The sequence below is a fragment of the Octopus bimaculoides genome, chromosome 2, assembly GCF_046866305.1.
Source record: "Octopus bimaculoides isolate indiv1 chromosome 2, ASM4686630v1, whole genome shotgun sequence".
NCBI lineage: Eukaryota > Metazoa > Mollusca > Cephalopoda > Octopoda > Octopodidae > Octopus > Octopus bimaculoides.
The window spans coordinates 129993957-130017122 of record NC_142929.1 but is presented as its reverse complement, the minus strand read 5'-3'; the positions used below and the strand labels follow the sequence as shown (position 1 = coordinate 130017122).

General features: G+C 36.5%; 1 protein-coding gene across 1 annotated transcript in view; it reads left to right on the top strand.

Annotated features, from left to right (window-relative positions):
- The window catches only part of LOC128247092 (uncharacterized), a 201772-nt gene that overhangs the window by 13312 nt on the left and 165294 nt on the right, over positions 1 to 23166 (top strand). Inside the window, exons 9-16 of the mRNA XM_089338070.1 lie at positions 162 to 303; positions 1353 to 1552; positions 2743 to 2895; positions 5371 to 5416; positions 6511 to 6543; positions 8657 to 8737; positions 11625 to 11727; positions 14137 to 14254. Of these exons, the coding sequence (XP_089194196.1) occupies positions 162 to 303; positions 1353 to 1552; positions 2743 to 2895; positions 5371 to 5416; positions 6511 to 6543; positions 8657 to 8737; positions 11625 to 11727; positions 14137 to 14254 (876 nt within the window). The remainder of the gene's footprint in view (positions 1 to 161; positions 304 to 1352; positions 1553 to 2742; positions 2896 to 5370; positions 5417 to 6510; positions 6544 to 8656; positions 8738 to 11624; positions 11728 to 14136; positions 14255 to 23166) is intronic.

Here is a 23166-nt window from a genome sequence, read left to right as displayed (position 1 = left end):
CTACTTTGCATGAGAAGTGTCTCTCCATATTATATGTATTTTCTTCATATACTATTCCATAATTAATGTCTTTTATTATGCTGGTGCACTTCTCTAAAAAGAATTATTTTTGAATACTGAGAATCAAATGGTGAATTAAATGAATTTATTTTAATTTTCAGCCTCAGTGGTGGAGAACTCTTTGATCGCTTAATCTCAAATGACTACACATTCACAGAAGAAGACTGCATTAGTTACATGCGTCAGATCTGCCAAGGAGTCCAACACATGCATCACAAAAATATTATCCATCTTGATTTGAAAGTAAGACATTTTTAACTTTAACCAGCTTTGTAGAAAGGATATTTACCCATCCAAACTAGAAGTTCCTCCTTTAAACTTTCCAATATTAAGCAGTGGTAAGGCAGTAAGCTGGCAGAATCATTAGTTTGTCAGACAAATGCTTAGTAACATTTCTTCCAGTTTTACATTCTGAGTTCAAATTCTTCCAAGGGCAACCTATCCTGCATCCTTTCAAGATCAATAAAATAAGTACCAGTTCTACTAGGCACTCTATTTCAATTTCCTTTATATTCCACTTGATGCTTTCTGATACTGTTCCCAAGGACCCAACAATAATTTACTCTTTCCTTACCTTCTTCATTTTCCATAACCGGTCTATTTCGTACTTAAGAGGGTTGTATTTATCTATCTTTTCGCCTTCCTTCTTGACTATTCGTGGGTCAAAGGAGCATACAACATCAAATATATTGCATATGTGGTGCACCTTATCCACCACCACTAGGTCCAGTCTGTTATGCTCTCTTGCATCTGATCTGTTTGGATTGGGAAATCCCAGAGGATTTTGCTAGTCTCTGACTCCACTACTCTCTGTGCTTTGTGCTCATACCACGTCTCTTGCCCCCACTTTTTGCATACTTCCCAATGTAACACTTTCACTGCCTGATCATGTCACCACAACTTGTGGTTTTGGGCAAGTCTGGGGCATTCATTTGTGATATGGACAATGATTTCAGCCGCTCTATTACAGATGTGGCACAGTAGAGACACTTGCTCATTCCTAAGGTTGACCCTCCAGTTCATGGCCAAAGCTTGGTCTTGCTCTGCCAGTATAGTACTCTCAGTCTCTTTTTTAAATGTTTCTTTCTTCAGCCAATCCCAACTATTTTTTCCAGCAACTTCTGTTGTGGCTACACAGAATTGATTGTGCAGTCCCTTGGTGCGTAATTATTCTTTGTGTCCTTTTTTGTACTTCTTTCTTTGATTTTCCATTTTTCTCTGCTTTCAGTACATCCTCATTCTTAACTGACACTAGCAAGGTATTATTATTTTGTATTCTTGAACTATTTCAGCCAGAGAATGTCATGTGTGTCACCAAAGACAGCACTGCCATCAAACTGATTGACTTCGGTTTGGCTCAGAAAATTGAAGATGGAAAATCAATTAAGGTGCTTTTTGGCACAGCTGAATTTTGTTCTCCAGAGATCATTAACTTTGAACCAGTTTCTTTCAGCAGTGATATGTGGTCCCTGGGTGTCGTTACCTATGTGCTGTAAGTTATAATAAACTGCTTTTCCTTTTAATTTTATTTTACTATAAGAAACCATGCATCCTTAGTTTTCCTACTCCACATCTTCCACAATGAGTTACAGGTTAATTGGTGATCACTGGGCACAGACTGCAATATATTTTTGGAATGGACCCCTCTACATAAGATTCAAACATGTCCATTTTTGGCCTACATGATGGATGGTGTGGTATGATTAACACCTCTTTCATATTGCTGCTTTTGGTGGTCTTATTTCTATCAGGCATCAAAGTACTGTTTGTTTTTGACTTGTGAATAGACCTTCTCAGTAAAGTCTTCCCCATGCACTTTGTATGTTAATGGAACACCGCTGAGACCTGAAACAAGTGGAGAAGTTTAAGTATTTTGGGATCAAGCAGAAGAGTGAATTGGATGTAAGATCACGGGCACCGGCACAGTAGTGCTCTAGCACCGGCATTTGTTCCTCAGAAGAGGAGAGATTGATAAAAAGCCAAACTCCCTATCTTCAATTCACTTTTCATGCTTATCCTCACCTATGGTCATGAATGTTGGGTAATATCCAAAAGAGTATGATCATGAATGCAAGCAGCTAAAATGAGGTTCCTTAATGGGTCTCTGGAGTAATGTTACCTGACAGGATACATAGATTGGAGATCAGGGAGTCTCTCCAGGGGAAGCTTCTTTTCTGTATTGAGAAGTCACAGCTCTGGTATTGCAGATATGTGATTAGAATCTTGCAGGAAAGAATTGCAAAATGGATTCTTCAAGCTGAGCCAACCAATTATAGATATATTGTTGCCATTTAGCCCCAGATCAGCTCTGAGCAGATCTATGATTAAACATCTCCCAGGCTTTGAGGATTTTACCCTTTCCTCTCTATATTCCAGAAAGAAAGAAAGAAAGAGAGAGAGAGAGAGAGATAGAGAGAGAGAGAGAGAGAGAGAGAGTGAGTGAGTGAGAGAGAGAAAGAGAGAGAGAGAGAGAGAGAGAGAGAGAGAGAGAGAGAGAACAGATATTGATGAGGCCCTAAATCCCCCTTTTTAATACTGCAGGATGTAATTTGAGGAACATTTTGCAACTATCTTTGATAACTCCTTCATTCTGTGCTTATAAGTAGGAATAACTACATTAGTTTTCCTTTTTCCTTCTATTGTTTATTAAATATATTTTTCTTTTTATCTTTTACTCTACAGTTTAAGTGGTTACTCTCCTTTCGCTGGTGACAACGACCAAGAAACATTTGCCTACATTAACAATATAGATTATGATTTTGATGATGAAGCCTGGGAAAATGTATCTGAAATTGCCAAAGATTTCATAGCAAACCTACTTGTCAAAGACAAAAGGTAAAAAAGAAAAACTGCCAGTTCTTTCTTTTTCTTTCTTTTTCAGTTCCTGAAATGTTTGATTCTCTCATTGCTTGTATGAATAAGGGTCCAGCATGACACACAGCTGCATAATGGAGGACTGTGGGAAATGACAACCACCCTATGGGGGCCTGTGTGTGTGGGGGGGGGGGGGGTCAAAGATGAAAACTTTCAGTAGCATCCTCCACCTGTCCCTATCACCACTAGACTTATAAAGACTGTGTGATGGTATTAGTTCTGGCATCTTGATTTGCTGAATAACCTATACAATGAATATTATTATAATAGGCAAGAAAGAAAGAAAGAAAGCTGGATAGATAGAAAGATAGATAGATAGATAGATAGATAGATAGATAGATAGATAGATAGATAGATAGATTAGATAGAGAGATAGAGAGATGGACAGACAGACAGACAGACAGACAGATTAGATAGATAGATAGATAGATAGATAGATAGATAGATAGATAGATAGATAGATAGATAGACAGATGGATAGGTGGATTGTGTCTCTCCATCTAGCATAAGAACCCAATACTGAAACAATTTAGTCTTGTCCTTCAAATTTATGATGATCTGGTACAACAAGTGCCAGAAGCCCAGTAGTTACTAGAAAGCAGGATCTGTATGTAGTTATCTTCTCTTAGATGAGCATCTAATTTGTTGAAGGGCCTTATCTGCCCTGGGTCCATTGGGGGTGTCTGTGAGTGACTTTCTGCTGGGGGCATTTCAATGACATGCTAAAGAACCCATAGATGGAACCATGGCAGATGCTACTACAAGTAAGAGTAGACCTAGGAACAATAGTGGTTAAGAAGTGGTTTCACACTCCTTGAAACCTTGGATTCCTGAACCAAGGCCCCACTATCAGATGTAACTTAAAGCCTTACTCAGAACATGCCCCATTCCTAAAATAATTTGTAGATATTTATAGCTTATACCATTCTAAAATATCTTTAATTCAATACAAGGTGCCCAACAAGCCAAACTTGCAATTCTGTTTTAGTTATTTCCTATAATCATCATTGGGTGTGGCAGTAATGGTGGTAGATGTTTTACATCTGATTTTCTATGCTGGAAGGGTTTTTTTATGGAGCAGTGTTTTACAGGCAGAATCCCTTCCCATCACCAACCCTTTTATTTAACACTTATGACACAGTAACAATATCCTAGAACTAGGATTTTCATTTGAATGAATATCATTGTTGTCATCTCTGAGACAATAATATTCCATTGTTAGTTTGTATTAATCAATTAATTACAAAATGAAAATGCAAAAATTACTCAGGTTTCTTGTTTTCCTATTTATTTCACTTGTATATGAAATAAAAATTTACAAAAATGAATATACTGCACTGAAACATGATTGTTGCTGCCACTACAAGATTTCTGTCTAGCAGCTGCAGCTGCAGTAGTAGTCATAGTAGAAAAGCAAGGCATTGTGTCTTAAAATACTCCACTACAATATTCTAATATTCAATTATACAAGATGTCAGAGAACTACAGAAAACTACAGAGACCAGTGGCTGGATTGGTGGTTCATATCTTGTTACAGGCTCAAAATTATATCCACATTAAAGACACTTTGGTCCCAAACACTGAACCAACCAACTTTATCTTATAGTTATAAAATTACTGAGTGGGGATTTTAGAATTTTATTTTCACTTTTGTGTTTAGTTAAATTCCTGTCACAGAGGAAATAACTGGACTATCATATTATTGAACCTGCTGTAGGGAATGGAAAATCCAATGTTTTGAACAGAAATGTTGACAGGAAATGTTGACAGGAAAGAGATTAATGAGACACCACAAAGTTTTACATCATCAAAGTTAGAAAAATTGGCTGCAACTAAGAGGATGTAAAACTCCATGTCTCTTTTGAATCTCTTTCCTCTGAAGAAGAACTGGCTGAAATGTTGGATTCACCACTGTCCACAGCAACTTCCTTTTTCTTCTTTTTTTTTTGTCACTTTTGTCACTTTTACTGAATAGTACAAGTCTGTCCAATGCAGACCAATACCAGTGTCTTTGGAGCCAGCTGGATTGTATTATCCTATTGAGATATGCGTTTCTCAGATTGGAGATAAGCTGCATCCAGATTTACAATTCAAAAAGAATTATTTATAAGTAGACTAGTTTCTCTTCAATGTTGAGAACTCGTGTTAAACACTTTAAACCTTCAAAATATTGAAGGAACTGATTTTTACATTGCTTTGAAAAGCTGGTCTCTAATCCATCTTCCTACATCTATGTTGTCATATCAAAGCTCCTCTGATAGTAGTTGCAATAAATAATAAAACAACAGCAAATTACAATCTATGTTAAAAAAATAAAGAAAAACATCAACTCAATTTCTGCTTTCATGGAACTTAATCAAGAACAGTGAAATTAACAAAATATTTGTTTGTTATCACAAAGAATTTTTGTTTGGTATTTTTTTCTTTATCCCCCAGAGAGCGAATGACTATTGATGAAGCTTTAAATCACCCTTGGCTAAATGTAAGTAAATAATTTTCTTATTCCATTTAAGTATAGTTTTGAATAAACTTATGTAGGTCTTTAATATTTTAATAAGCTTAATATCAAATGCATATACTCAATGTATGTGTTTTGCTTGTTTGTTGGTACGCTGCAGTTTAGCACGATGCAGATGACTCCCTCAAAGCTTTGGGTATTAAGACACCTGAAAGTTATAGACAGGCAAAACACTTCACCCCTAATCCCATTCAGGAATGATAGATATTGATATTTCGCCATTTTTGAGGCTTATCAACATCACGAACCTGAATTAAAACGAGGGGTAAACTAAATCACCAGTCTATGAATATGTACAAATAGTGTAAAAACCATTTGCTGGTATGCCATGATGATGCATACGTAAGATTAAATTCAATTATTAACTGACCATGCATCGAGTATGTGTGGTTGATAATGTTCACAACACTAGCACTGCTTTTAATTCATAATTGAATTTAATCATGGCATACCAGCAAATGATTCTAACACTATTTGTATACAGTCATAGACTGGCGATTCAGTTTACCCCTTGTTTTGATTCAGGTAGGTGATGTTGATAAACCTCAAAAATGGCAAAATATCAGTATCCATCATTCCTGAATGAGATTAGGGGTGAAGTGTTTTGCCTGTCTATGATTTGCAGTGTTTTAACACCCAATGCTTTGAAGGAGTCATCCACATTGTGCTAAACTGCAGCAAACAAGTAAAACACATATATTGAGTATGTGTGGTTGATAATACACACACACACACACACATTGATTTTGTAAAACTTAATTCTTTCATTTAAACGTTTTAAACTTAGGTCTCTAAAACAATTAAACAAAAACTTTAGAAGAAAAACTTAAATAATTCTGTTCTGTGTTATGTCACTTAAAAGTTATATATGTATGCATGTATATATATATGTATGTATGTATGTATGTATGTATGTGTGTGTGTGTGTGTGTGTGTATGTATGTGCACATACATACACATGCACACACACACTGACTTTTTTTATTTATTGTCAAATAATTGTGATAATTTCATTTTTTTAAACTAATTCATATCCTTTTCTACTTAATTTCAAACAGCCCCAGAAAAAATTAGCCCCGGGTCAAATGGATGTAAGTAACCAATAATTACTTTACTAGTTTCAATTTTTCAACAGGTTTATAATTTTCCCAAACATGACGCAAAAAATTGAATGCAATCTATTTGCTACACATTTCTTCCTCTTGAAATAACTACACCTTCCAAAGACTTAAAACAAGATACCTTAAAGATTAGAATCATCAAGTAACAAGATTGTTAAGAATTAAATATAATTTGATGGAAATTGTGATATAAATACTATAATTCACATGTGATTAGCAGTGTGAAGTGAAACTAAAATAGTTCATAACTTTAATGGGTTTAACCCTTTCACATTTAAACCAGTCATATCTGGCCCAAATATTCTACCTGTTTTAGGTTCAAACTGGTCAGATTTGACCTCTTATGCCTAACCTACTTTATCATTCTAAAAATAAGCAATCACATCATTGAAATCTCAAAGGTATGAGATAACACATGATTAATTCAATAGACCCTATTACTGTGTTCTCAAAATTGCTGGCCTTGTTCCAAAATTTGAAATCAATATTATGATTCTAGGCTTGCTTGATCAGAGTTCACCAGGGGTTAAATAATTATTTCCACAGCATGGTAACAAAGATACAAAAAGTACCTTATAATCATGATTACAACGATTCTTTGATGTGAAACATAAATCATATCCATGAAAGAATCTCTCCCAAAATCATATCCATTGAAAAATAGTAACTATTCATCATCAACATCATTGAACATCTGTTTTCCCACGTTTGCATGGGTTGGATATTTTTCCAGGAGCTAATGAGCCAGAGGACTGTGTCAAGCTCTATCTGCTCTAGATTGGTTTCTATGGTTGGATGCCTTTCCTTATGTCAACCACTTTGCAGAGTGTACTTGGTTAATTTTATTTGGCACCTGCATGAGTGAAGTCACCTAGTAACTTGCAAGACAAGACACCTTGACTGAAGTGTTGTATTGAGAGAGGTGGCTTTACAAAGTAGTATCAAAAGGTTCCCAGACTTGTTTATGTTTAATAAAAAATAACTTATTTGCCTAAGTTTTAACATCATCTCCATCGAAATAGTCACCTTGCATAGCAATACACTGGTCTCAGTATTCCTGTCACCTTTGGAATCTGTTGTTTTCCTTAAGCAAGTCGAGGACCTTCTACGATTTGCTCTGGACTTTAACAACAGTGTTAAAACAGCAACCTTTGAGCTGCATTTTCATCCAGGGGAAGAGTTGGAAGTCCACAGGTGCTAAATCTGGTAAATAGGGTTGGTGCGGAAGTGACACCATGTTGTTGTTGGCGAGAAACTCATGAGTGAAGAGAGCTCAGTGACAGGGTGTATTGTCGTTGTGAAGAATTCAATTCTTCATGCTTCACAGATCTGGTTGCTTTTGCCGAATGTCTTCCCTCAGACACTTCAAAACATTGCAGTAGAACTTTTGATTGATAGTCTGGCCCTGGGGGACAAATTCTCAATGCTCAATACCACATTTCTGGGGTGATGCTTGTGGTAAGTTTTCCAGATTGCTCATTGTCTTCCAGATTGCTTATTGTCTTCCAGGGAGATTCTTCCACTTTTGAAGTGCCACTCAAAACATTCTGTATGACCCATTGCCTCACCACTGTAAGCTTGCCAAAGGATACTGAATGTCTCTGTTACAGACTTCACAAGTTTATCACAAAATTTCGTGTTGGCTCTTTGTTCCAACTTCCTGTCTATGACAAAAATTGCAGACTACAGCATACATGTGATCACAAAAACACAAATTTCACAACTTGTGAAGTAAACACAGTAATGTCACTTGGCACAATACCTCACAATGATCACTGTTAGCCTTCATTGTGTACACAACCATGTGCTGCCATCTGTTGGTGCACTGCAGAATTAGTCCAGGAATTTTTTGAGACCAGCTCACATACCAGATGTTGAAAGATTACAGTATGTTAGAGACACATAAACAGGTTATTTTGCAGCAGAGGAGATATAGTTGGAAAAAAGTTTATTAAATTAACAGATTAATTAACATAAACTACAAATGAGATAAAGCAAAATATCAAGATGAACACTGATGCAAAAACATATCACAATTTGACATGTAAATTCTTGAATTTTATTTTTTTTTTTTCTTATTCAGAGTGGATATGAACAAATTACAAAGAAAACTGAACTACCAACAGAAAATCACAAAGAATACTTAGAAAGAACCAGAAATAAAGTAATTACATATTTTTTGAATTTTCTTTTTTGACATGTGAAGAGATTTTGAAAGTAATCATTAAAGTAGTTTTGTAAAAAGTTATATTTTAAAAGTACCATATAAGTGCATATGTGTATGTGTGTAGATGCATCTATATATGAATCTCCATATTATTTATTATTTGAAAACACACAAATCCAAATACACTTGCATATATTATGTATGTATGTATGTATGTATGTATGTACACGTGTACATATGTATGTATGTATGTACACGTGTACATATGTATGTATGTCTGTACGTACATATGTATGTATGTATGTATGTATATATGTACATATGTATGTATATATGTATACATATATGTATGTTATATAAATGTGTATGTGTGTGTGGAGGTATCATTACTCATGAGACCATTGGTTTACACTGGGGAAATGATTCTATAATCTTGTTGGTAGAGTAGTATAATTTATAATATCCAAAGTACATAACATATTGAGATTTACATCAGATAACGTTTGCACTTCGTACAATATCTTTTTGTATACTTTTCAACTCTTACATCACAAAAGAACCCAACAGAATAAGTTTCTGACTTAAAATAAGATTTGTTTGACTAAACCTTTCACTATGGTACCCTACTGTGACCACAATCCAGAGGTATAGAATTATTACTCCCTCCTCTTCTACATATCAAAATAGCATTTTGCTGGTGGAATTAAGAGCTTGTCTTCTTGCCTACATATCAATTCTTAGCTTTTGCTAAATTCATTTTGAAGTTTCTTGATTGTAGATTTTGCTTCCATGTCTGGAATTTTTATTAATAATTCTATTACAAATTTATCTAGAGGATGAAGCTCATCAGCATAAAGGAGTCTCCATGCGCAGCCAGCTTTAAAATCCTCTGTAATAGCTTGGTGAACTATAATGAATTGAAGGAGGATGAAAATTGAGCTCTGGTGCACCCACCACTTTCATGCTGAATTCATTACTATACCTTTTACAAGCACTCACCTTGCTGATTGTACCTCTCTACATAAACTGTTCAGCTCTTCATCTATTCCAAGCCTCCTCAGCTTACAGAGCAAGGAATGATATCAAAGGCCTCTTTAAGTTTAACAAATGCCAAGTATTGGGACTTCTTCCTGGCTAGATACTCCTCTTATAGCTGTCTTAGCAGGAAGATGGCATCAATAGTACATCTTTGTTATAACTCCTTCAGTAACCTTTGTAATTTGCTCCAACAGTTTAATGGCTCCTAGTTTCTTCTCTTTAGTGCATCTCCTTTACTTCTGTAGCACATGAAAATGACGATGTTACACCAATCAGTGTGTATGATATCCTTCTGAACTATTTGAATTACCCTCTCTCTATTTATATATACACAGGGCCTTGCAGATAAATTGAGACAATTTTTATGATGCATAAAACTTGTTATGAATACTAAAATAATGATAGTAGACAGTTATAATTTTAATGTAATATTTATTACAACAAAGACATTTATCACACAATATGGCTGCCCTTTTGGGCAATTACTGCCTCCACACAAGACCAGTATTTGTTGCAGCTGCCACAGCCTCTGCCTTTTTGATTTTGTGTGTTCCTCACACAATGTTGACACTCAAGTGTGGAGAAACTTTGTTCCTTGCTTAAAAAGTAACCAAAAAGGTTGAGATCTGGGCTATTCCTGGACCACATGTTAACCCTCACAAAAATGGCACCTTCTCACTAAGGAAGACCTACATTACTTTTGACCCATGGCACAGTGCAGTATCATGGATAAGCACCACATTGTCAAGCCTAAACTTCTACTCCATCCAAGGTAACAGAGAGTTTTTCAGGATGTTCAGATATTCCTTTGTACCAATCTTCAAGGCAGACTCAATGAAGTGTGGATCCATAGCATTTTCATCATTTGCCATGGCTCTAAATACCATCATAGAGGCAGGATTCTTTGTCTCAAACATAGGGGGACATCAAAAGGGTAGTATGCAATCACTCAAGAATTTTTGTGATCATCTCAGCATCCGAAGTGAACTTCTTCTTGTTCACAAACATGAGAGTTTTTCCTGCACTTTGATGCTTGACAGAAGCTTTGGGAATCTCTTGGTTCTGATTGCTTTGGCTTTGGCTGTTTAGAAGTGATGGTATCATTGAACATAACTGGTCATGCCAAGGTTCCTGTTCACAGCTCTGGACACAATGGAAAGGGAACATTACATTTCTTTGCAAGAGCTGTCATGGATGTGAATGGGTTAACTTCAATCAAGCAGTTGAGGCCAGCAAGAAACTTTGGATTGCTCTTGGAATCATTTCTAAAGACCTTGTAACAAGTGGATACTTAAAAAAAGCATATATATATATATGTATATATATATATATATGTGTGTATATATATATATATATATATATATATATATATATATATATATATATATATATATATATATATAATTTAGTAAATGGAGTAAAACGCATATGTTAACTGCATACTTTTATTTCCAACATATGTTTCGAAGATTACAAATTATACCTTCCATAGGAATAGGTGATGTTGATAAGAATGTAATCTTCTCTTTAGGGAAATGCATGGGAACCAGCTTAAACGTAAGACATTTTAACCGAATATGAGAACTGTAGTTGGAGAAGGATGTTATGTAATTTATTTGAAAAAGCTGTTGGAGGTTGGGACGCTACTAGACAGTACATTAGAGAAGAGGGGAAGAAAAAGAAATACACTTATGTATATACATATGGATGCATTCTGCTGAGAATTACTGATGCAACCCCTCCTCACTAAAATCAAGGGTTAATATTCAACTAATTAATTATGTTAAGCACATTATAATTCATTATAAATGATTACACAGTTCTTTTTCTTTCACACCAATTTCAGGACAAAGATTTTGATCTTCTTCCCATTGGATGTCTTGCACATGAAAGTGCCATCTTCAGGCGTGAGGGTGACTTTGGTGTTTTGCCAAGAGAATTAGTTATGGGTAAGATAAACTTTAAGACAAACATTGTACTGCTTTAGTAGATTTTATTATCTTTATTGATAACAATTTCAAGATATTTACCTCATAATTTTTTTTAATATTTCTAAAATCAATTCATTACCCAGTGACATATCATCATCATCATCATCATCATCATCGTTTAACGTCTGCCTTCCATGCTAGCATGGGTTGGACGATTTGACTGAGGAAGGCTGCACCAGGCTCCGATCTGATCTGGTAGAGTTTCTACAGCTGGATGCCCTTCCTAACGCCAACCACTCCGAGAGTGTAGTGGGTGCTTTTACGTGCCACCAGCACGAGGGCCAGTTAGGCGGTACTGGCAACGGCTACGCTCAAAATGGTGTTTTTTTTACGTGCCACCTGCACAGGAGCCAGTCCAGCAGCACTGGCAACGACCTTGCTCGAATGTTCTTTCATGTGCCAGTAAAGCAACGCTGGTAACGATCATGCTCAAATGGTGCTATTTATGTGCCACTGGCATGGAAGCCAGACAGCTGCTATATATATGTATGTATATATATATATATATATATATATATATATATATATATATATATATATATATATATATATGTCTACTGTGTGGATTTAGATGAATACTGTGATCAAAAATATTTGCTTATTATTTTTTTAAAACCAGGATTCTAATTTTCTAATATAAATTTAATAAAGACAAGTATGCAGATATACAATCATAAGTATTTCTTCTCAAAACCTTGACCTGTATTTTCTTCATTCATTTTCTTCATATGTCAATTGTAAGCTGGCAGAATTATCAGAGTGTGGGGAAAAATACATTGCTGTATTTCTTCTGGTTATATATGTTCTAAGTTCAAATTCTGCTGAGATCAACTTTGCTCTTCATCCCTCTGGATGGGTGATTACATAAAGTACCAGTCAAGTACAGGGGTCAATGTTATCAACTAATTCCATCCATCATTTCTGTCCACTATTTGTGGTGGTGGGCAGGTTGTTGGTGTTGAGTCCTTAAGCACCTCCTCCATAGGGTCCCATAGGAAGCAACTGTTATTAGACTCTCCAGCTGGAATATCAAGCATGACCAACTGAGACTACAGATATTATCCAATCATTTTGTTCTGGGTCTGCTCCTACCTCTCCTACCAGCTGGTTCAGCTTGAAGAATCCATCTTGTGATTCTTCTTTCTGGGGACATTCTAATCATATGCCTATAGTAGGAGCTGTGACCTTTCAATGCAGAGAAGTAGCAGCTTGAGCTGGAGAGACTGCCTGATCTCCACTTGTATTCACAATTCTACTCTTTCATTCATTACCCAGCTTTCATGACCATAAGTGAGGATAGGCCCAAAATCAAACTGAAGATGGCAAGTTTGGCTTTTTTTTACCAACCTCTCCTCCTCTAAGGATTGAATGCTGGAACTTGCATATTACTGTCCCAAAACCTACAATTCTAGCATCTAATTCAGCCTCTTGCCTTCGAGCATTTGTGAATATGGCCCTGAGTGATGTTCCGTTAATGTGCAGAGTATATTAGGATGAGTTACTTAAGAGGACCGATGTCTCAGTCTTTGCAACACTAATTCTCATCCATGTTTTGCAGCACTCAGCAGTGAACCCATTCAGTGCATGTTTGAGATCACCTTCTGATGAACCATGTAGTACCTTGTCATCTGCAAATATCAGCCAACTATTCCTTCACCTACCAATTGCGATACCACTTCTGCAATGGCTCTGCGTGTCAATTCAATTTATAAAAATTATGGAAAGGAGAAGTGACACTATACACCCCTACCAATGTCCAACACCCACATTGAAGGGTATCAATATAGCACCATTTACCCAAACATAAACATCTGGGCAACTAGAAGTTGCCCACTAATCCTAAACTCCTGCAAAGCCTTCCACAGAATGTCTCATGGTGTATGGTCATATGTATTGTTGAAGTTTACAAAGCAAGCATATGCCTCTTGGCACAATTTCTTCACACAATTTCTTGAAGACCTGTCAAAGAGTGAATATTTAGGTAGTTGTGCTGCATCCAGGATGTTCTTCAGCAATTTTCTTACATCTCTTTTCCAAACACTCTAGATTACCATTGCTTTGGTGTCTCTCCAGAATTTCAAGTCACCTGACATACTTGAATCAGTCAGTGAATACCTTCTTTAACATCTCAAGCTAAATTCCATCCTCTCCAATGGCCTTGCCACATTTGAGTGCTTTAATCAACACTATGACTTCAGCAGCTATGATTTTAGTCTTCACCCCAAGATGCAACACATGTCAACCAGAATATTTTAAAGTGACCAATTGACTAAGTCCCCCCCACCTCAAAACTACTGACCTTGTTTCTAAATTAGAAATAATCATTATGTGGATCAAAACAACATCAATGAAATTTTATGTTTATAGAAATGCCAGAATGTGCTCCAGAGATTGTAGAACCATTGGTGAATATGTGCGGCTATGAAGGTTCTTCTGTTCACCTAAAGTATATTATTACTGGTAAACCAGAGCCATCAATCACTTGGTAAGTAATTTTGTTTTCCTCTAAATAGATTAATTACAATCAATGCATTTTATGTGTATGATCACTATGTTACTTTGGAAACTGTCTAGCTTAATAATGATTGAAGCCAGTTTTAATGTTGGATTTTTATTCTGTTGAATTGATAAAAAAAAAAGAATTACACCTAAATAATATTGTTTCATGAATTATTTTATCATTGAATAGTATCATAAATACATTTGAAGCTGATTGCTACATGAGATAACTATAAATCCTAGTGTAAACATTATGCACAGGTTTGGTTGCTCAGAGGGTATAAACATGAAGTCTCTAATTTTGTTACTTAAGAACAACAGAATTGGTACTAGCTGAGACAATACCAAATTGTATTAATTAATGTAGTGTGATAGGATTCCACACATGCATTCAGTCATTTGTTGGCCTATTGAGGCACCACTGAAAGTTTATTCTTACCAGTTTTATTGTGCTGTCAAAATTTGAACAGAATTGGCAGAACATATCTATATCAACTTTGTTTTTATCTGTTTGACTTTTTACTTGCTTGACTGTATGTGTGTGTGTTTGTGAATGGTAAACAAGTCTATATCACAGCCACATGGTTCTATGTTGAATCTCAACCTTTCACCTCTTTTGGTAAGTGACTTCTACTGTTCTTTCCATTTCTTGCCCAGGTGGCACATATGGTTTTTACTCTCTCCCTCCAAGCTACCCTGTTGATGGCTCTGGTTCATAGCTGGTCCCACATTCCCCATCCACTGGTCTTCCTCTCTTTTTCAGCACTTTTTCTGCAGGTGTTCTTGGGTCTTCTGTGCTTCCTTCTTCTATCAGATGCCCATTCCATGGCTATCATACAATTGTTATAAGGATCTTTCCTCAAAGAGTGGTCAATGTACTTCTATCTTCTTTGTAGTTTGCTGCTCATAATATCCTCTCAATTCTTTTGAGCTTGGTCTAATTCTTTGTGTGATCTTTCCACTGTAACTTAAGTATCTGCCTTAGACATCTCTTCTGGAAGATGTCTAGCTTCCTGTTGTCTCCCTTTGTCAGCTTCAAAGCAATTCATCAGAAATGTCGTTACCAAATATTTGTAGTTTCATTTTAGCGTTATAAGTGATGCTATTGAAGCTCCAGTTGCTCTTGAGACAACTGAACATGGCTTGAGCTTTGGCCAGTCTGTTTTCCAGGTTCATGGTATGACATCCAATATTAGAGACAGAGGCTCTCAGATATTATGTATTCAGACTTGACCTCATCCATTGTCTCGCCATTCATTGTGATGCTGTCTGCATTGTTGATATTCATTCTCAGAATCTTTCCAATGTTCCACTTCAGGCCTGTGCCTTGTCTGTCCTCTATCTTTCGCTGAGTTTATTGCTTTATTGATGACAACAATGTGATATCATCAGCAAAGTCAAGCTTTGAGGTGAATTTCAACCTGCTGCCATTCTCTCCATTTCCCACCATTCACCTCATGATCCAGTTGATGATGAACAGGAACAGAAAGCCATATATAGTGCACCTGTTTGATTTTAGGCCAGTCTCTGGTTTCACCCTTATCAATGACCACACACTCAAAGCAATTACAAAGCTTTCACCACTCCAGTGGTATCTGTGATGTTGTGTGACTTCATTATAATCCAAAGACTTTCTTTGTGTATTAAGTCAAAGGTACTTTTGAAGTCAATGAAGTTGATGTATAAAGAAGTTCACCATTCATATGATTGCTTGATGATATTGCTTAGTAGGGAGATTTGTTTTGTGGTGCCACTTCTTGTCCTTTATCCAGCCTATTCCTTCTTAAATCAGCTGTTAAACTCTGTCTTGACCCTAACAATGAGTATCTGGTTCAGAACCTTACTCACAAGCAGAATGATGCCCTGCCACTTCCTGCAGTTTTCACTGTGGCACTGTATCTTGGCCTTTCATTGCTTAGGACCCAAGTAAATCCATACAGGGTCCTCATATATTGCTTCTCGAACCTCTTGTGCAATATTCTCTAGCCACATTTTCTTGTCTTTTTGAATCTGACTCCTAACTTTTCTATTCTTCTCTCTAAATACCTTCAAGTATACCTGGTTCAATCTCTCTGACCTAGTCCTGTTGATCTTAAGATGTACATTCTTCCTCTAATGAATAATTAGACAAGCTTCCTGAATAATCTAGGGCTTTTTTTCCCTTTCCTTATACCCTTCAGTGGAGGCATGTGGCTTAGTGGTTAGGGTGTCAGCACCATGATTGTAAGATTGTGGTTTCGATTCCTGGACCGGGCGACGCGTTGTGTTCTTGAGCAAAACACTTCATTTTACATTGCTCCATTCTTATCACCTGGTAAAAATGAGTAACGCTGCAATGGACTGGCGTCCCGTCCAGCTGGGGAACACATACACCATTGAAACCGGGCCCATGAGCCTGGCTAGGCTTTAAAAAGGCGCATTTATTTTATTATTTTTATACCCTTCTGCTTCCTTTGCTGTGTCATGGCATGTTTTCTCCATATAGGTATTCACAGATGCCTCACTTCTCTTCCTATTACCTCAGTTCTCCCACTTCCAGAGTTTCATGCTGGTTACTTAGCTTCATACGGAAGCATCCCTTGATTTCATCCTTCTTCACTTTGTATTTTTTGTTTTCACTCATACTGAAGTTTGTCTCTCTACAATGACACCTGCCATAATGAAGTTAACAGTTTTGTGAAGGTAGGTCAAACAGCACTGGTCACATGCTGTGTCTCATTACAATTATTCAGAAATACATACACTGTACACAGAATAAAACTCAAGAAGATAGAAAAGCAAACATTAAAGGAGTAAAAAAAAAAAAGGTGCTTAGGCATGTCAGGAGTAGTTTTGGTGAAGCTTGGGAAGCATGTAAGTTTTTAAGGATGCAGTGTCCTGACAGTTAACAACAGATACATGTAGTTTATTCCATGCCTCAATAATTCTGTGATAAAATGTTCCCTGAAGTCATGGATGTAGTTCTGTATTTTTTTTTGTTTTGCTATTACTTTTTTAACTTTATAAGCCATTAAAAAAAAATTCTATAGAATGCCATTTATATTTTAAAATTACTGTATTATAATGTTCAACAAATCTTTTCCAGCTTGATATTACTTCTACATTGTCTTATAGACTCCCCTACATTGTCGAAGTTTTTATTGTCATTATTTCATTGGTGCTCTACAATCCGTATGATTTTCAAATCATAAATATATCAGGTTTTCCTTGAACGCGCAACCTCATTTGTATAACTGAAACAATAGCACTGCTTAAATGTAACGATATAAAATACTTTGTTGTTATATTTGGTTTGCCCGAATCTTGATGTAAACTTTTGTATTGAATCACATTTTGTTGTATCTCGGGAGAGGCATTTTGACAATAATAACCACACGCAATGGTTCTATTTACTTGTATGATTATTATTAACATTTAACCAAGTGAACTTACGATTATTTGATTAATTGTTCGATCAATCAATCTAGTTTGTTAATTTTAACACACTAATACGAATACCATGTTTGAAATATTTAATCATTTATCGATCAGGAAATATTTTAAAAATATTATTTTGTTAATTATACCCCTACGACACGCATCATCTCGTATCTTTTTTGACATTATAGTTTGTACTATCGTATTACCTCCCTTACATATAATTATCATAACCCTTTTCTATAGAGTGCTCTCCCTTGCTCTATACACTGCCATATGTTGTTTTGCAAAGCATATAGCTTACGACTGCAATGAAATATTGGGAAAATGAGACAGGATATTTGTTAGGTTTAAAAAAAGGAAAAAATAATATTTCACAATGTATTAGATTAATTATGCAGTTTAAAGCTAATATTAAAAAACAGTGTTCTATATTGTATATGTATATGCACAGAGAGGATATTATTCGCAAACACAAAACACACACGCCAACTTATATTTAGGAATGAATAAAATATATAATAAATCAGATTCAGGGATTTATTTTTGGAATAGATCGCTAAAGGCGAACACGATGTTGTTTCACAGAGAATGCGAAATACACTTCGACTTACGACCTAGTTCTGTTCCGACTGACAGGTCGTAAGTCGATCAGGTCGTATGTCGGATTTATATTTTTCAACGCTATATTCATTGAAACGCAAATGATGCTTGAAAGCGACTGAGTGAGAGATAGTGGCTGGCAGTGGATGCTTGGGTCTGAGGGAGGCTTGAGTTTTCATTCAGAAAGATCTCAGATGCTGCCATAGTTATCTTACGCACAGCTGCCCAACGTCCGAAATTCGATTTTTTCTTTACTTATTTTTTGTGGTTCTAAGTACGGATGGTCGTAAGTTGCATTGATCGTAAGTCGAGAAGGTGCGTATATTATTTCTAAAGTCAACCTCGCATTTGTCCGAAAAAAACAGTCAAAGGGAGGTAACTCTTTGGAACGATCTTAGTGAACTCCAGTAAAATGGCTGACTGCAATATTTTTAGACTTGTATGAAATAAAATCGAAAATGTTCTTAGAACGTTAGGCTGCACCATTTAAAAAAAATCTTCCAGGGTTTCTAATTTTTACAGCTGTTGTTTAAAGATAAAATGGCTATTCTTGTTAATCTACAATATGCTTTCATTAATTGATCTATCCCAAACTACATCGACTGTGTTGTCCAAAAATTTCGATCTACATTCGGTCAATTTCTCTTTTATCTTTAAATACGTCAGTCATTCAGGTCGTGACTACGCTGACGCACCACCTTGAAGGGTTTAGTGACACAAAACGACCTCATTGCTTTATTTATTATTATTTTTGCATGACTCAGTGGTTAAAGCGTCATGAGGTAGTGAGTACCATTTCCAGACCGGGTTGCATGTTGTGTTCTTGAACAAGACACTTTATTTCACGTTGCTCCAATTCACTCAGCTGTAGAAATGAGTTACAACATCACTGGTGCCAAGCTGTATCGGCCTTTGCCTTTCCCTTGGTTAACATCGGTGGTGTGGAGAAGGAGGCTGGTATGAATGGGCGACTTCTGGTCTTCCATAAACAACCTTGCGCGGACGCGTGCCTCGGAGGGGAATTTTTTAGGTGCAATCCTATGGTCATTCATGACATAAGGGAGTCTTTACCCTTTAATCATTCCGTCGGACTCTTTGCCAAACAGTTTGGTTACAATAGCATAAACAAACCAGCACCGGTTGGAAGAGCGGGGTGAGAAACAACACACGCGCATAGGCTCACTCTGCGAAAGATGGTTTCGCGATTTCTTGTTGAACAACCTGTAGAAATGATTTGGTTATTGTGACCAATGTGCTGTACATTAGCTCAGTCATTCCATCAAATCGACATTGCCTGAACAGGCGCTGAAGTAATTGCAGCGTAACGTGCGATGAACGCTACGTACCGACTGGTTCAGAAAGTGAAACCTCTATCTCTCGATCGTGAGTGCAACACCCTAACCACTAAACCATGCGTCCTCCACACACACGAGAGAGCCTGTCGTGTATGTGTGTGTGTGTATATATATATATATATATATATATATATAGGTAAATGATAGGCTTGCCTCAATCCTTCAGGGGTAGTCTGAAGCATCCAAGCACGTGGAGATGCATTTGATTAAAACCGGAATAATGAGCTTAAATAGCATCCATCCTACATCCCCTTACAGGAAGACCAACACAACTTCAACTAAAACGTAAGGCTTTCTTTACCTATCGCTATTATTACACCACCATATACATTAATATACCCACCAATCACTTCTCCTACATCCCTCGCACCACGAACTCTTAACATACTCCTCAACATTCTGATGAGATCTGCCAAACCATTGGCTAGATTGAAACGTACGTAAATGACTATTACATAACATTCACAATAACTCACTACATAACCTCAACCTCCACAATGACTCATTACATAACCTCCACATAATAAAACAATGGCTAACTAGCCCAACAAAATTGCTTCTTCTTGTATTTGTTGCTCCATTCTCCACACACACACACACACACACACACACACACATATATATATATATATATATATATATATATATATATATATATATATATATATATATATATATATACACGGTGAGCTTCCATACGGTTTCCGGCCACCAAATTCACTCCTTAGGCATTGATCAGCCTGGGGCTATGGAGGAAGACATTTACCAAAGAAGCTGCGTAGTGGAACCTGGAAATGAACCTGAAACTGTTTTGTTGCACTCAACCATGCTTGTGCCTCTGTTATTGAAGTAAATTTTATCGAAAAAGAACACAACTCAATTTGAAAAATTAAAGAGAGAAGTAAGATATAGTCAAATGAAATTAAGAAGCATGCATACTCCTTTAGCTCTATACTGCGTGAAGGGGTACTGGTTTCTTTTCTAAAAAAAAAAAAACTGGGGACAGCCTGAAGTGCCAGAACAAGTAGGTACTTTCACGTACATCAACTGTTACAAGGCTGAGAAGTAAAGATATAAAAAAAAAAGCTTCCTTGTCAGCGGTGCAGCTCCTCAAAATAGCTCAGATATCATTAGTACTAGATGATACGTGTAAGGGTACTGAACTGTTGGCGCCTGAACGTCGCCATTACCATTGCTAACGTCATGAGCGTTTTTAAAGTTCCTCAAACATTTTTAGAAAGGAACACCAGAGTCTCCTGGAGCGATTTATAACTGGAGCATGCATGTGTCTTCATTTATTGAGTTCATTTTATCTATTTTTTTTACCATTTTACGCTGCGTTCTTTTCGATAAATATTGTTTCATCTAAAAAAAAAAAGAGAAATGAAGTTATCTCCCCTGCTTCTTGTTTTACACATTTAAACATTCGTAGTTTCTATCCCTCTGTTAATCTCAATTTTTTTTTCAAATCACTATTATTGCATTCGTGGGTCTGAAGAACAAGTCTTTTTGGTTGCTACTTTGGCGAATGATCTACAATTTAAAGGGCGATTACTTTAGGTTACCTTTTAGTTTATTTTTCAATTGCTAAAAACCTTTAAGATGTTAGTTAAAGGTTTTCTCAATGTGATCAGCGATGAGATGAAGGCAGTTGCCTTTTTACGAAGAAATGGCCTTTTAGATGATGAAGGAAATGTAGCAGTATGTCATCATTGTAGTGGAGAAATGAAAGAAGCAGAGGGGCTGGATAGACATTGCACCTGTGTAGTTGGTATGTTGTGAGGGAAAAGGCATATGATAGGTAGGATTCTGTTCTGAGTAAGTAGTGGGGAGAAGACAGTCTGAACGTTTTATTAATAAAATATCAAGTCTGTTAACCCATGGAAATATTCCTTGAATTGTTTGTCAAGACATCTGGGAGACTAGTTCCTTGCTTGATGGGAGAAACTCCATATGGTGTACTCAGTGCAAGCTATGGACCCCCCCCCCCCACCACCACCGTTGTCATCATCATCCTCATCAACAACATCTTTTAACGTCCATGTTCTATGCTGACATAGTTAGATGGTTTGACAGGACCCAGTGTGTCCTAGGACTATATCAAGCTCCAGTGCCTGCTTTGATATGGGTTTTACAGCTGGATGCCCTTCCTAATGCAAAACTCATAATATATATATTTATATATCATCATCATTTAACAACCTATATACACATACACACTCATACACACTCTCTCTCTCACACACACATTCCTATTATGATGACTACTACCATGAATTAAGGATGAACTGGTAGCATGACTCATGTTGTTGCAAGCAGACATGTACACTAGCTTGATCCTCCCACTCTTGACCCAGTGGAATGTCCATGATGTGATAGCTAGAGTGATAGAGTGAGGCAGGGTAGGAGGAGGTGCACCATTACTCAGCTAGTGTTTATTTTAGTATCTGAGTAAACTGGAGCAATTAACCCACAACCTTAAGATTGTGAATCCCATGCATAAACCACAAGGTCACCATATGTTTGTGAGTCTAACACCCCAGCTATTAAGCCATGCACCTTCATAATAAATAATATAAGATAATATAATCAATATCATATAAAATAATATAAAATTATACAGGGTTGACCAAAAGTCACCTGACAGTAAATCAAAACCATTTAATTCCAAAATTTATTTATGTTTAACAACTGAATGAATTTAATAAAAGCATCTAAATATGAAATATCATGAAAATTGTTCAAACTGAAATCCTTCTTGAGTGACACATTTTTCCATTTGAGTCTATACAGAGTTACAGATAGTATTTATAGAATCTTAATTTGCTGTCAGGTGACTTTTGGCCAACCCTGTATACATGAACGTTGAAAGATGATGATGATAGCATGTATATATATATATATATATGGATGGCACTCTGTCGCTTACAACAACGAGGGTTCCAGTTGATCCGATCAACGGAACAGCCTGCTCATGAAATTAACGTGCAAGTGGCTGAGCACTCCACAGACATGTGTACCCTTACCATAGTTCTCAGGGATATTCAGCGTGACACAGAGTGTAACAAGGCTGGCCCTTCGAATTACAGGCACAACAGAAACAGGGAGTAAGAGTGAAAGAAAGTTGTAGTGGAAGAGTACAGCAGGGTTTGCCACCATCCCCTGCCGGAGCCTTGTGGAGCTTTAGGTGTTTTCGCTCAATAAACACTCACAACAATATTTATGTATATGTGTGTATATATATATATATATATATATATATATATATATATGTATGTATGTATGTATGTATGTTTGTATATGAGTGAAGGAAACATTGTACCATCAAATGAAAATTGGTGTTTGATGACATTCTTTACTTTCTGGTTATCTCCCTTTATTTCCAGCCCCCACTTCATCTTTTCCCCCACTAAGGGGAAGGGTCGATAAAATAACAACCTAACAAAGTATGGAAGTCTAATATAATCGACTGAAAGTTTTGAAGACTGTATCTTAGCATGGATACAGTCTTAATGACTGGAAT